This window comes from Plectropomus leopardus, chromosome 2, assembly GCF_026936395.1.
Source record: "Plectropomus leopardus strain MGB_pleo_1.0 chromosome 2, ASM2693639v1, whole genome shotgun sequence".
Taxonomy (NCBI): domain Eukaryota; kingdom Metazoa; phylum Chordata; class Actinopteri; order Perciformes; family Serranidae; genus Plectropomus; species Plectropomus leopardus.
Genome location: NC_142177.1, coordinates 41,064,475 through 41,078,460, shown reverse-complemented (window position 1 = coordinate 41,078,460; position 13,986 = coordinate 41,064,475). Strand labels below are relative to the sequence as shown.

Here is a 13,986-nt window from a genome sequence, read left to right as displayed (position 1 = left end):
TCACCGACAGAGCGGCACCATGTGACCAGTTGGGATGAGAACTTGCTGGTATTTGGCAGCTTCAGAACGAACTGAATCAGCTTCAGGTTTTAACTCCAGAACATAAACTCCCCCTCGTTACTAAACCCCCCAAGTTTCCAAAAAGGACATAACATCAGTGGGCTAAATGGTCACTACAGCCCTGATAACCTGACAGGTTCTCATCCCAACTCGTCACATGTTGCCGCTCTGTCAGTGAACGTCTGCGTCTACTTATGACATCTGAGGTATCCTTCTGCGTTAACCGTTTACACTCCAGGATGCTGTTACCATGATGTCAACAAATGCACATGGTGGGATGATGTGCACGGTCCTTATGTTTACACAACAGCAGATGGCGACCAACGCTGACGGTCATGATGACTGGGATTAGGCAACAAAGTGACGGATGGTTAGGTTTAGGCAAAACAGACACATGAAAAATCCAGTCTCCTGCATGAAAGCCGTTTGGTTGTGGGACCTGTCCAAATGCGTCTTCATCTGATGCCGGATTCTGGTTGAACGTGGAAGGTACGTTTTGCCGTCAGGCTCGTACGCTGAAAGCGCTGACTGAGAGAACGTATTTGAAGAGTTTGGAGTGAGAACAGGCTGGATAACCATGGGTGATGATAATAACAATAAGAACAACTTACGTGTGTGTGTGTGTGTGTGTGAGACAGTGGGTTACCCTGACATCACCTGACAGCTCTCTCTCTCACCCCTTTGTTTGAACAAAGGGGAAGCCTAAAAAAAACTGCTCACTTAAAGTGACATAATGCAAAGTTTTTCTTTCTCCTTTTTCTTTTGGTGAGGGTGTGTGTATGCGTGTGTGTATGCGTGTATGAGCGTGTGTGTGTGTGTGTGTGTGTGTGTGTGTGTTGGGGGGGTCATTTTGTGTTACAGCTCGAGTGAGTCATTGGTGGAAAGAGGGGAGGAAGATTTGAGAAGAAATATTGCTGTTAAATGAGTTTGGACAGCATGACATCACGGGGTAATTAAAACAGCTTTCTGGAATTCCGTTTCCAATTCCTGCGCTCAGGTTTGTTGGAGGATTTTTTCGAGCACCTGCAGGTTGGTGTGTGAGTGAAATATTTTCACTGGACGGAGTTCAAACTTTGAAGGGAAAGAGAAAAAAATGGAGGCAGCGGCATTACGCCATTCTTGCCTCTCTTGGAAAAAAAAGTGGGATTTAAAGAAGTTTCTTACAAGATATCCAGCAGAATCGTGCCGTGGAGAGTTTAACGCAGGTTCCACCTCTGCTCAGCCTTTTTTTGGATTTCTGCACTTTTAACGGGATCTCTGCAGCACTATGGTTCTGACAGATGACGGATGGGAGAATAAGGGTTTGCAGGATGTTTTTCTCCAACTTATAAAACTCAGTTACAGTCCACATCTTTGCTTTTACGACTCTGCATATGTCTATAGGCTGTTTCAGAAGGGAGAAGCGCTTTTTATTCATTTCACCTCTGGCAGAGCGCAGAGAGGACTCAGAGGATGAAAGACTCGGACCAAACGGGACTGCTGCTTCTTTTTTTATTCAATTAATTCTGAACGCGCTGCGCTTTATTACGATGTCGGCCTGGCAAAAGGCTAAAGAGCTTTAGGATGAAAGTTTTGAAGCGTCTCTGTCTTCTGCTGAGCTGCTGGACTCTCATTCACCTGCATCCCGTCCTCGGTTCCCTCAGCCGGACCAGACCGACCGAGCACCACCAACACCGGCTTGGAGAGGCAGCGGATCGCGCGGCAGGCGGCGGCGGAGGAGAGCAAGCCCACGGGAGAACCGGCAGAGGAATCGGTGCGTCTTCACCAAGCGCGGGCAGGCAACCGGTGACGTGGAAACCCTCACCGGTGAGTCCGGCGAGGATTACGCGGATCCGCGCGGGCCCGCCGTTAATAAAAGGCGAAGCGACTGTTATTAAAAGCAAACTTGCGGCATCTGCGTCCTCGCCACAGCGCAGCGGGGCCGCGCCGGTGAACCGCGCACAGCCGCAGCAGCAACAACGCGACAGAGCGGTCAGCTTAGGGCGCAAAGAGGCCGTGCGCTCCTGGCCACCCGGCGGGAATGCTCACACTAAAGCTCCCGCGGCTCAAAGCGCGCATGCAGCAGGGAAAGGACTCGGGACTGCTGGAGGCGGCTCACCGGGGAAAAAAATAGCCAAAGTTGCCTCCAAGGCAACAGCTCCAGTACGCACCGGGCCCGCGCAAAGTGCCGCCGGCGCTCAAAAGCAGCAGAGCTCGACTCCGCAGGCGCAGCGGGGAGCCAGCGGCAAGGCGCAGAAACTGAGCGACCGGGAGGCGCATCACAAGCAGCCGCTGGTCACTCCTCACGACTACATGCTGTCGCTGTACTGGTCTCTTTCCACCGGGGACCTGAACAGCAGCGCGCTGCACGAGGCGGGGCTGGCCAACATCATCACCAGCTTCGTGGATAAAGGACAAGGTAAGGACAACCAGCTCTCCGCCAGCTTCTCTCGCTCTTCACGCTTCTGCTGACACATTTTCTTGTTGCTTGTTTCTGTGAGAAGTTTTCCTGAAGTTCTGCGAGTCTCTGAATCACACATTCTGTCACACAGACTTCCAGACAAGCAGCCTGTGGCTTTAAAATCACGTTTAATCCCCCAAACAGAGCAAACATTTATTTCGACTAAGCACAAAATGTGCCACAGTGTGTTTAGTCTTAAGTGAAAAAAAGTGATATTATATTATTATTATAATATTGTTTGCTGTAATATAGATACACAAACGCCAGGTATCAATATTTTTATTATTACATTTTTAAATACAAATTTAAGTTTTATTAGCCTCCTTTAATAATCAGATCAGTTGCTTGCATTATGTTTTTAGATGAAAAAAATTTAATATACTTCATGCTAAGTAGATTTATTTATTATTGATGATGACATCCTGGGATATGTCAGTGATCAGCAGCTACATTGACTGTGACAGGTCACCTAGTGGAAATAGCATGTATTTCCTCCATATGCCAAATATGGTCAAAATGACCTCATCAGGTGGAAAATAGTCAAAATGACAAATTCAGAGTCAAAAGTCCAGAATGACACCCAGAAATAATACAAGTCCTGTTTTTCTGCTTTGATGGCTGTGGGATCAAAAATGTCAGTTTGAATGGGTTTCAACTGAACAATTTTTACCTTAATTTTTTGACCTTAGTGTATTTTAGACTTATTGTAGGTGCTGAGCTGGAAATTCAAAGATTAAACGAAAATACACAATCTTGCCTAAATGTATGTCATATGCATGAACACAGCCAAAATTATCAAAAAAATGAAGAATGACAACTGTGTAGAATCTGCCAAACAGTCCCTAAGTGTTAAATATTTGGAATACTGCTGCATCCTTTCACACATAAACCTTGCATCACTTTTCCGCTGTCTCAGCATAAATGGAAGCCCATGTTACAGTCTTTGAGCTCATTTTGGCAGCATTACAGACTTGTGTGCAACTGTGAAGTAGTACATCACCTAATCTTTATTTCCCTCAGGTTTGAAATTAATTTTGGGAAGCGATGTAATCTGGAGTTTGACTCACTGTAGAGAAAAAGTGGTGCTGATTGCATTTATTACAAAAATTGGCAAAAGAAGTGACACAACAGGAGTTGGTGCAGGATGCAGGGTAAGAGGCGAGTTTTTCGGGACCAGGGGGGAGATGATGTGTGATTTCTGGGCTGGCAGATCAGAAGGAGCAGACTGGAGGTCAAACACCAGTTACTGCAGGTTACTAAAAGAGGGAGGTGCAGGAAACGGGACTGTGATTGTCTAAATGTGGACATGTCTGTGTTCGGGGTCCATGAGGTAAGAGAGCATCTGGAGGGGAGTCAGGAGGGTCAGCTGCTGAAATACACACACACAGAGGGGATGACGGGAACCGAGATGATGCTGTTATTCGTAACTGTGCTGCATCTGATTTCAAAGCTGCAGGAGGCGAATCGCACATCTACTTGTCACTCCAGTGTGCGAGAAGATTGATGCTAATCTGTGCGTTAAATATGTAGCTGTGCAGCCCGTTCTCACTCCAAAGTCGTCAAATACCGCCGCTTTTACAGTGATTTCGGCAAGTTCCTGACACCAAAAGCCACCGTTGAGTCTGCATGATAAACTAAAAGCAATGTCAGACAGAAAAGCATGTTCTGTTCCCAAGTCGTCACATGTTGCCGCTTTGTCAGTGGACTTCTGCGTCTACATATTACACTGTTGGTATCCTTCTGCGGCTGCTGTTGACGTTCTGGGATGCAGCTACCGTGATGTCAACACATAAACATGGTGGGACGGTGCTGCATGTGGTTTTGTTTAGGTAACAAAAGCACACGGCAACCAACACCAGGACGTCAACAAACACACATACTTAATTAGCCGATCAACATCGCTAATTGGTGAGTATCCAATGTTTAACCACAAGGTGGCTGTTCTGCATAGAGCTATTTATGATCTTTTGGTACTTAAACTTTGCAGATAGGGCAGTGAACGCAAACACAATTAATCAAACCAACGTCCACACGTCACTCCAGATTGATGCTGATCTGTACACTAAATATGTAGCTGGAGATATAGATGAAATGCTGTGGCTGTCAAACACTCAGCTGTTCGAGAGTCAAAGTCCTTCAATGCATTTGGTTCTCCGCGGGCTATTCTTACTATCATTGATTGTCCGTGTTGTCCGTCAAAACATGGTTGGAATGCATTCTATCGACATTCTATCAACATTCTATCGACGTGTCATATTTCAATCGAGGAAAAGTTATTTCACTACTGATATCGTTATTGTTTTATCGCCCAGCCCAGCATGTTGATAAAGACTGTTTCCAAAATCATAAAATGCATTCAAAATTACTTTTTAACTACTTTCTTATACTTTCTTAGTCTATATAAGTAATATATCTTGCTAAAAATATGTTTACACTTTTGCAGTACCTTTAGCAATAATAATAATAAACCCCTAAGTAAAGAAAACAATTACGACAAGTGTGTTGTAATTAAAATTACTGGATTTACACTAATTGAATGCAGTCTTTCTGCACTGTGAAGAAGGAAAACATCAATACTCACAAAGTTTGTGATGAATGGCAGGTTGTTTCTGAATACAAAATAGATTTAAAATTCAATCAAGCTGCTTTATTTTAGGGCTTTAGTGAAGGCGGGTCATTTTGATCCTTAGGACAAGTGGTGAATACAAAAAGTTAAGACAACACGAACATTAAAGCTGCCATATAAAAAAGATTATTATTATTATTATTGTTATTATTCTAATTAAAGTGACAGAGACCACTGCAGAGGGTATAAAGGGCATCATGTGGGTCTGAAGCCGCAGGTTGAACACCCCTGACTTTGCAAACACTCATCCAGGGCTTGGGTGCCTGTAGATATTTAAGGGACGGTGGCCTACCTGTTTCCTCGCCGTCCTGGTTGATGTGTCGTCCGTCTCTCGGTCAGCTCACTCTCCGTTGTGTCCACTCCCCATTGCCAGTTTATTTGCAGACATTAAACTCTTGGACAATAACTGGAAAAAGTGGACACTCCACCATCTGTCCTTCTCACAGCTCTTGCAGACATCTCACATCAGCTGTGGTCTCACACCTGGTCCCAATTGTCTCTCTTAATTACTGCGGCACGCCCCTTGTTCTGACTACAACAGGCTCTATAAGCTCAGCAGCACAGCTAATCACCGCGTGGCGTGCTGAGTCTACTGCAGCTTCTAAATAATCTAAATAAAAGATCCGCCCACAGACGCTGTGGTAGATCTGTGAGCGTCTCACTGTGTTTTTGTTTGATAATCCAGGGTGCTTCAGGGGTATTCCAGAAAGCACGTTATGTGTAAACTCTGGTGGTTTTCACGCACAATAATCCAGTTCTTGTCAGACTGACCAAGAGGAGCAAACACGAGGTTTCGCTGGCTGACAGGTGACTGCTGATTGGACAGTTTTTGCGTTCGTCCTCCTGCGTCATCAGGACTCACGAGGAGAAATCTGATGATGTGACGGACAGAAGCTCATGCAGCGCTTTCATGCTTACAGAGAGTTTATATTTCTGTTCTTTGGTGTCAAAGAGCTCATAAAGAAATGATCAAACTGACTGTGAGCGTTATTAGGCAGCTTTTCTTTCGACCGCACATCGATCACGTGTTATCAGGCCCGCTGTGGGTGCGTGATCATAATCGCTTCGTTTTTATGCTCATACATTATAAAAGAAAAATCACAAAACTTTATAAACTCTGCATATATGTTCCACTACAGAAGAACTATAAAACAGCAGCTGCTGGAGGCTCTACAGAGACGCGCTACAGAGACACACTACTGAGACACACTACAGAGACACGCTACAGAGACACGCTACAGAGACACGCTACAGAGACACGCTACAGAGACACACTACAGAGACACACTACAGAGGCACGCTACTGAGACACACTACTGAGACACACTACAGAGACACGCTACAGAGACACACTACTGAGACACGCTACAGAGACACACTACTGAGACACACTACAGAGACACGCTACAGAGACACGCTACAGAGACACACTACAGAGACACACTACAGAGGCACGCTACTGAGACACGCTACAGAGACACACTACAGAGACACACTACAGAGACACGCTACAGAGACACGCTACAGAGACACACTACAGAGACACACTACAGAGGCACGCTACTGAGACACGCTACAGAGACGCAGTGCAGAGGCACGCTACAGAGACACACTACACAGACATGCTACAGAGACACGCTACAGAGACACACTATAGAGACACACTACACAGACATGCTAGAGAGACACACTACAGAGACACATGTCTGCGTCACCTGCTGAGGTCGTTACTCGGGTCTTTATATGGCGGTTTCTGAGCGAGCTCTGCAGTGACTCTGATGACACAGAGGACAGTTAGAGACAGACGTTCCTGTCCTGTTGTTTTAATAAACTTCACTTTTGAAAAACGTCGCTCAGCAAAAGCATCTGACTGTTTTAACAGCTGACAATAACGTAAAAGCGTGCTGCTGTGCTGCTGCTCGACCCTTCATCAGGATCAACTATGAGATGGCGGAAATACGTCACATTTCTCCTGTTATAAAGTTCGGTGGCCGGTTTGTCCTCATTCGCACAAGCACAAGCAAACCGAGGCCCCCTGTTTTCAAGCGGACCAGAATTCGCTTGTTTGGTCCACACCAGAGTTCAAATGAGCTTTCACACCATCCCAAACGAACCGGACTATCCGAGGAAACGAACCAGGGTCTGTTAAAGCGGATCAAACAGCTCAGGTGTGAATGCATCCTCTGAGTATGTTAACCTTGAGATGAGGGAAACTCTGGGTTATCCGTTCCAGAAAGAGCGTTTCGTCAAACTGTGAGTCAGTCACCATGGCAACTGACTCTGAGTCAGTCACCATGGCAACTGACTCTGTGAACATGACCTTCACTGGCAGGTTTTCGATAAGAAACCCCCGAGTGTCTACCTGTCTCCTCCCACATGAAGCAAGCTGTCAGACACAGATTGTCCGTATTTTTGCAATCCGATGGATATCGATGCAGAAGTATTACGCAGTACCTTACGCCCGGAGAGGATTTTCTGTTTTTTTTTGTCTCACACATCGCCCTTCTGTTGAGTACAACTCAAATGTCTTTTTATAATTATAAGAATTTGATAGTTTTCATGTACACATAATTACGTTGTAATCTCAACGAATCTCCCAAAACACTGATGGAAAAAGTTATTTTTGACTGTCTGAAAATATGAAATTGAAACTTATTTTCTCTTGAACTTCATTTTTGGATTGCTTCTTATTGAGTCATGAATATTTTCTTATTAGAGAGAAATATCTTGATTTTATTTCATTTTAATAAATTTGATTTATTTGAAAAAAAGGAACAGAAGAAAAGGAATAGAGAAATTATTATGAAAAAACAGGCAGACAAAAAAATGACAATGAAAAACATACAGCAAAACAAATGGTCAAAGACATAATGACTCGATTTACATATTTAAAAAAGGAGTGAGAAGAAGTTAAAAACTTATTTAATCCCACTTTTTCTCCAGAAGTCATTGAATTATCATTAACTAACTTCCTTATTTATCAAAACCTATACTATAATTAATTTAATATATACGTACACCCACATTCTCAATATTAAAAATCAGCGATTTTTCATTATTATTTATAGAAAAAAGAGGAAAATAAAGTTGGAATAAATGAATATTAAATAGCCAAATAAATACACAGAAACCCCTGTCAACACCCAGTGAGTTTCAAACCTCCTCTTTAACCCTGCTCCTCCTGAAAATGATGTTTTCATACATAATTTCAAAGTAGTTTATGTCATTGCTTTGGTTTCACATTAGTACTCTAATATAGTTAAACTCCACAGATTGATAAGGAAAAACGTTTTCTGGTGCGAAACCTTTAAGATTTGAAATAAATTTTGCACCTTAAATTGTCACTGAGCACTGAACTGCACTGAACAGAAGGATTTGAAACCAACCACCTACACACACGTGCACGTGCATGTGTGTGTAGGTGGTTGGTGTGTGCATTCATACTTGTGTATTTACATTTGTGTGCAGTTGCATTTTGCTTTCTGTAAGTGTGTGTGTGTGTTTAGCCATCTGGTCGCTGGCTGGCAGCGCTGCAGCTCTCAGTGATATACGGCCTCAGGAGGGTAAATAAACACTCCGTGCAGCCACAAGTAGGGTGGCCCCCCTGTGTAATGTTATCTTTACGGTGTAAAACTGTTTAAAACAATGTTTAAATGAGCAGCGCTGAATATTTCTAGCCCTGCTAAAGGTTTACATTTCAAGCGCTTAATGTACTTTTAATTTGGGCTTTATTTGTTTAGTGTGTCCTCAGCAAATCGCTGGTGACCTCCTGCACATGTGGAGAGGGCGAGCGGAGGTGTAACTGATGGCCTGACACAACTCTTCCCCCTCACATGTTCACGTTAACTCCCTTGCCCTGTTCTTTCTTTCTTTTTGGCCTTTCCTTTATTTTGCCACATGTTGCTTATATGATTTTCACATCAGTTTAAGAAGGAAAAAAAACCAGAAGATACAAAGATGAAAGGCGTAAAAAAAGAAAGTATACGAAGATGAAATATGATTGTACAGCTGAATCCAACACTTTTTCATCCCAGCTTGCCGTCTGGTCAGTGCCGTTCACGTCTACATGTGACGCAATTGGTGTCAGTTTTTGCCTGTTAAATGAAATGTGTCTTTTCAAAATACACTTTCTGACATTTTCTGCTGGTTAGATGCAGTCTTTTTCAAAATAAACAGGCTCGTAAACGTCCTGAATTTAGATTTGGTTTGTGTTTATGTTTAGGCAACATAAGCACATGGTTAAGTTTAGAAGAAAAGCATCATGGTTTGGCTGAGCACAGAAGTGAATACGGATTTGTGGGTGAAAATCTGAGGTTTGTTCTGCTCGTTCTTATCCCAAATCATCACATATCGCCGCTGTGCAGTGGACTTTTGCGTCAACATATTACGCTCAAGGCATTCTTCTGCGTCTACTGTTGAGGCTCCGGGATACCGCTACAGTGATGTCGACAAAAGCACGTGGTGGGATGACGTTTCAGGTGGTTATGTTCAGGCAACGAAAGCACAACTGGGATGTCAACAAAAGCACATGCTGGCACGGATGGTTAGGGTTGGGAAAAAGAGGCAAATGGTAAGGTGTAGACAAAAAACATCACATTCAGACAGGAAGCGAACACCGACCTACTGGGTCAAAGTTTGGGGTTTGTTGGATCCCGCCTGCCTTAGACCTCCGTGCTTCTTATATTACGTCATCGCTGGTGGCATTTCAACCTGACACTGTTCAGTGGCATATCATAACAACGTTTTAACCAGCTGCATTCTCAGCTGATACCGTCCAGCGGTGCATCATGGAGATGCAAAAGGAGGCTTTTGGTATCTGGATCGTGCGTCAAAATGACTGCAAAAGCAGCAGCGTTTAATGACTACTGAGTCAAGACGGGCTGGTTTTTGTTGGACTCCTATAGGGAGCATTTAACTCCTCATTTTATGTTGTTACTGGCAGTGTTTCAGCCTGACCAGTGCCTCTTCCCATATCATAATCTCGCCAAAGGAGCTGTCATACAGTGACTCCACCTGGCGGCATATCATACTGCCATAATAGTTGCCTTTATGCATCAGTGTTTGACCAGGAAAATCACTGACTAAGCGGTGATATCTGACCAGTTCAGAATGAGAACGGGCTGTTGAATCAACATCTCTATCAAACTTTTTCAACTGTCAGCATGCTGTCAGTATCAACGGCTTCATCGTGATGTTATTAAGGTCTGTGCATTACGCCTTTTTTTTGCTTGTTTTGTTGAATGTTGTTGGATGAATCACTTTATCTCGTCAATATAGACTTTCAATCTGTTTTGAATTGCAAAATAATGGAATCGAAAACATGGTATTAAAAAATGCAGTTAATCGCGATTAACTATAGACATTTGGAAAATGAAACGAGCGCCGGGGCAATTCCTCTCTAAGACTTTTTGACCTACTGTGGCATGGACTGAACCTCACCTGTGCATCACTTTGTACAACAGCATCTGCCAAATGAATGCAAGCTAATGTAAATGTAAATTAACCTTCAAGGCGGATGGATTTACTGCAGGACAACTCTCTCAACCTTCCTGTTTTAAAAGTACGTGACAGTTTATAAAATCAAATTCCTCTCAGTTTGAGCTTTAATCAGATCTTCCACAGAGAGGTGCCAGGATGTGTGTGTGTGTGTGTGTGTGTGTGTGTGTGTGTCGTCGACGGTTTGTTTCCTCTACAGCAGATGCTGGTTAACTGTCTATCGGCAGTTAAATAGCTGCAGGTCTGTAATAACAGGCCTGTTTACAGGCTGATGTGGTCGCCCTGTCTGGTTCTAATGTACTTTTCAATGCATGCTTAAGTCCTGGATAGGAAGGAGGGGAATGACGTGAGAAGAAATGAGCAGAGTGGAGGGATCTGCTGCTGCTGCTGCTGGAGTGTGTGTGTGTGTGTGTGTGTGTGTGTGTGCTTTAGTGGATTTCATTGCTGGATTTCATTTGAACATGGAAGTTCACTGGTTTCCCTCACTGACAACAAAAGAAAACATTACACACCACACCATTCAGCTCATTCTGCCTGATGTTTTTGTGCCTCTGTGTGTGTGTGTGTGTGTGTGTGTGTGTGTGTGTGTGCGTGCAAGTTAGTGCCTACCTCCAAAAGAGATATTACACTGTTAAATCTGATCAGTTGATTTTACTTTAAAAAAAAAGTCCAAGAAATCCATAAAGGCGAGTAAATTTAACTGTTCTTACATTATGTTTACTATACATCTATTTGTAAGTTTGACTTAAACTTTTGTGTTCTTTATTTAATTTTGTGAATTCAACAGAAAAATCAAATGAAATCAAAGATTCAAAGATAACTTTATGGAACCAAGTTAATCTGACTAAATTAAACTATTGTATTTAATCGGTAGTATTTAGGAAACTGATTCAGTTTGATGAACAAAGTAAGCACAACAAAGAATGATCAGTTTGCAGGATTATTTTTATTTGAACAAAATGTAATTGTGAGCATCTTTAGATAAGACCAGGGTTTGTGGAAACCAACAAAATCATATAATCACAACAAATTCACCTTTAAGCCGCATAAAAATAAAAATATTCAGATCTTTATTTTTCACTTACGACTTCAACTTCAACAGGATATGTCATTTCCTTGTTTATTTGTTGTTTTTTTTTTGTTTGTTTTTTTTTACTTTTCAGGTATTTTTTTTATTATTATATATATAGTATATATAGATTATATTCATCATTAACTGATGAATGTAATCTTTGCAGAACTGGTGTGTTTGCATGTTTCCATGCCTCTGTTCATGTCTGTGCAGCCATACGTGCGTACGTGTGTACTTACCTCCATTTGTGCCTTTAAACATGCTGTCCCTCCTCGCTGTGGCGGTTTGCACCTGCACTTTTTATTTCTACACTTCCCATGTGTGTGTGTTTGCGTCTCTGGCAGTTGGAGCTGATATTTGTGTCTCTGTGTCTCTGTCCTCCCTGGCAGATGAGCGAGGGCCCCAGCTGAGGCGGCAGAGGTATCACTTCAACGTCAGCTCTCTGGAACGAGACGGGCTCCTGGGGGCAGAGCTGCGCATCCTGAGGAAGCGCCTGTCTGACCCCCGCAGGGCCTCGACGGGATCCACAGCCGCTGACGGAGGGGGTGGAGGAGTCTCGTCCCCGTGCCTGAAGCTGTACACCTGCGCTTCAGGGAAACAACAGGCCGTCCTGCTCCAGACGAAGACCGTGGAGGATCCGCTCGGTGGATTTGGCAGCAAATGGGAAGTGTTTGACGTATGGAGAGTCTTCAGGGGCTCCAAAACCCAGCAGAACCAGCACTCCCAGCAGCTGTGCTTTGAACTGGAGGCCCTGGAGCACAGAGGCGGTCGCCCCATGGATCTGCGCGCTCTGGGGTTCGCCCGACCCGGCAGGACCAACAAGGAAAAGGCGTTCTTGCTTGCGTTTGGCAAAAGCAAAAAGCGCGACCTTTTCTATAACGAGATCAAAGCGCGTTCAGGCCATGACAACAAAACCGTCTATGAGTACTTGTTCACCCAGCGGCGAATGCGCCGAGCTCCAGCTGCAAGGGGGGCTAAAAAACCGCTGCAGCAGCAGCAGCAGCAGCCGCCGCTGCAGCCGCAGACCCTCCCCCAACATCAGGTGGTGAAGACACAGACGAGGCCGCGGTGTCACCGGAGACGACTGCATGTGAACTTCAAGGAGATGGGCTGGGACGACTGGATCATCGCGCCGCTGGAGTACGAGGCGTTCCACTGCGACGGCGTCTGCGACTTCCCTATCCGCTCGCACCTTGAGCCGACAAACCACGCTATCATACAGACTCTGATGAACTCCATGGACCCAGAATCGACGCCTCCTACCTGCTGCGTCCCGACGCGCCTCAGCCCAATCAGCATTCTCTACATCGACTCGGCCAATAACGTCGTCTACAAGCAGTACGAGGACATGGTGGTGGAGTCGTGCGGCTGCAGGTAGCAAAGAAAGACGGGACAAAGATGGACAAAGAAAGACACTTTTTCTGTCCTTCCCTCTGAGAGACAGATGTGTCTGATCAAACCAAAAATGGGAAGATCAACAGAGAGCAGCACAGCTCTTGGGCTGACTGTGACCGAACTCACTGCTTTGCAACGAACATTAATCTTCACACTCAAGTGGACTCTCAGACTGCATACCAGAGACGGTTAGACACTGTTAAAGACTAAACAGAGACGGACAAACTCACGGAGGTGATGCTCTTAAACACCCACTCACTGAAACTTGTGTTGATGTTGGTGGCGATGAGCAAGACGCATCTGAGAGACAAACAACCAGAGACACGTTTGGATTAAAGCTCATATTAAACCAATTTTTACTGCTTTTGTTTTCAGATTCGTATCTGATTGGTGTAAAAAGTTTGTAACAGAAATACTATTGAAACATTAGTGAATTATACTCAAACATGCCCTTTTTTGCAGCACTTATCAGCCTTTGTGCCTTTCAGATGTACAATGAAGAGTAATTTGTGTGCCTTATCCAGGACCTTTTTATGAAGCATGTAAAGAATTTCTCATGTATAAATACAGGCCAGTGATGAAGTACTAATCTGACCTGCTCCGAGTGTGGGAAAGTTGCATAAACTACTCTTCAATAAAAAATGTCTAATTGACCGAGCTCCAAACTCCTATCAGTCTGAACCTCTGCCCCCCCAGACTCTGCAGACTAAACTATCAGAGGAATTCAGAAGATTTTCAGATGCCAAATCACAATTTAACCAGAGAATGACTGAGTTTGATTTGGTTTAACCTTTTGAAAACAGAGAAATTTGATTTAAATTATTTCAAAAACATGGGGAGAAGGAATCAAGCAACTCAAAAAGACATGGCCCAAAAATTAGCAAAAAAAATGGTAAA

General features: G+C 43.9%; 1 protein-coding gene across 1 annotated transcript; it reads left to right on the top strand.

Annotated features, from left to right (window-relative positions):
* Positions 1-989: 989 nt before the first annotated feature.
* gdf5 (growth differentiation factor 5) lies at positions 990-13,742 on the top strand. The gene is made up of 2 exons (XM_042498075.2): positions 990-2,458; positions 12,084-13,742. The coding sequence occupies exons 1-2, from the start codon at positions 1,624-1,626 to the stop codon at positions 13,070-13,072; spliced, it is 1,824 nt and encodes a 607-aa protein (XP_042354009.2). The 5' UTR covers positions 990-1,623; the 3' UTR covers positions 13,073-13,742.
* The last annotated feature ends 244 nt before the right edge of the window (positions 13,743-13,986 follow it).

Coding starts and splice junctions, on each gene's coding strand:
- gdf5 (XM_042498075.2), top strand. CDS start 1,624: ATGAAAGTTTTGAAGCGTCTCTGTCTTCTGCTGAGCTGCTGGACTCTC. Junction 2,459..12,083: donor CTTCGTGGATAAAGGACAAG/GTAAGGACAACC, acceptor CCTCCCTGGCAG/ATGAGCGAGGGCCCCAGCTG.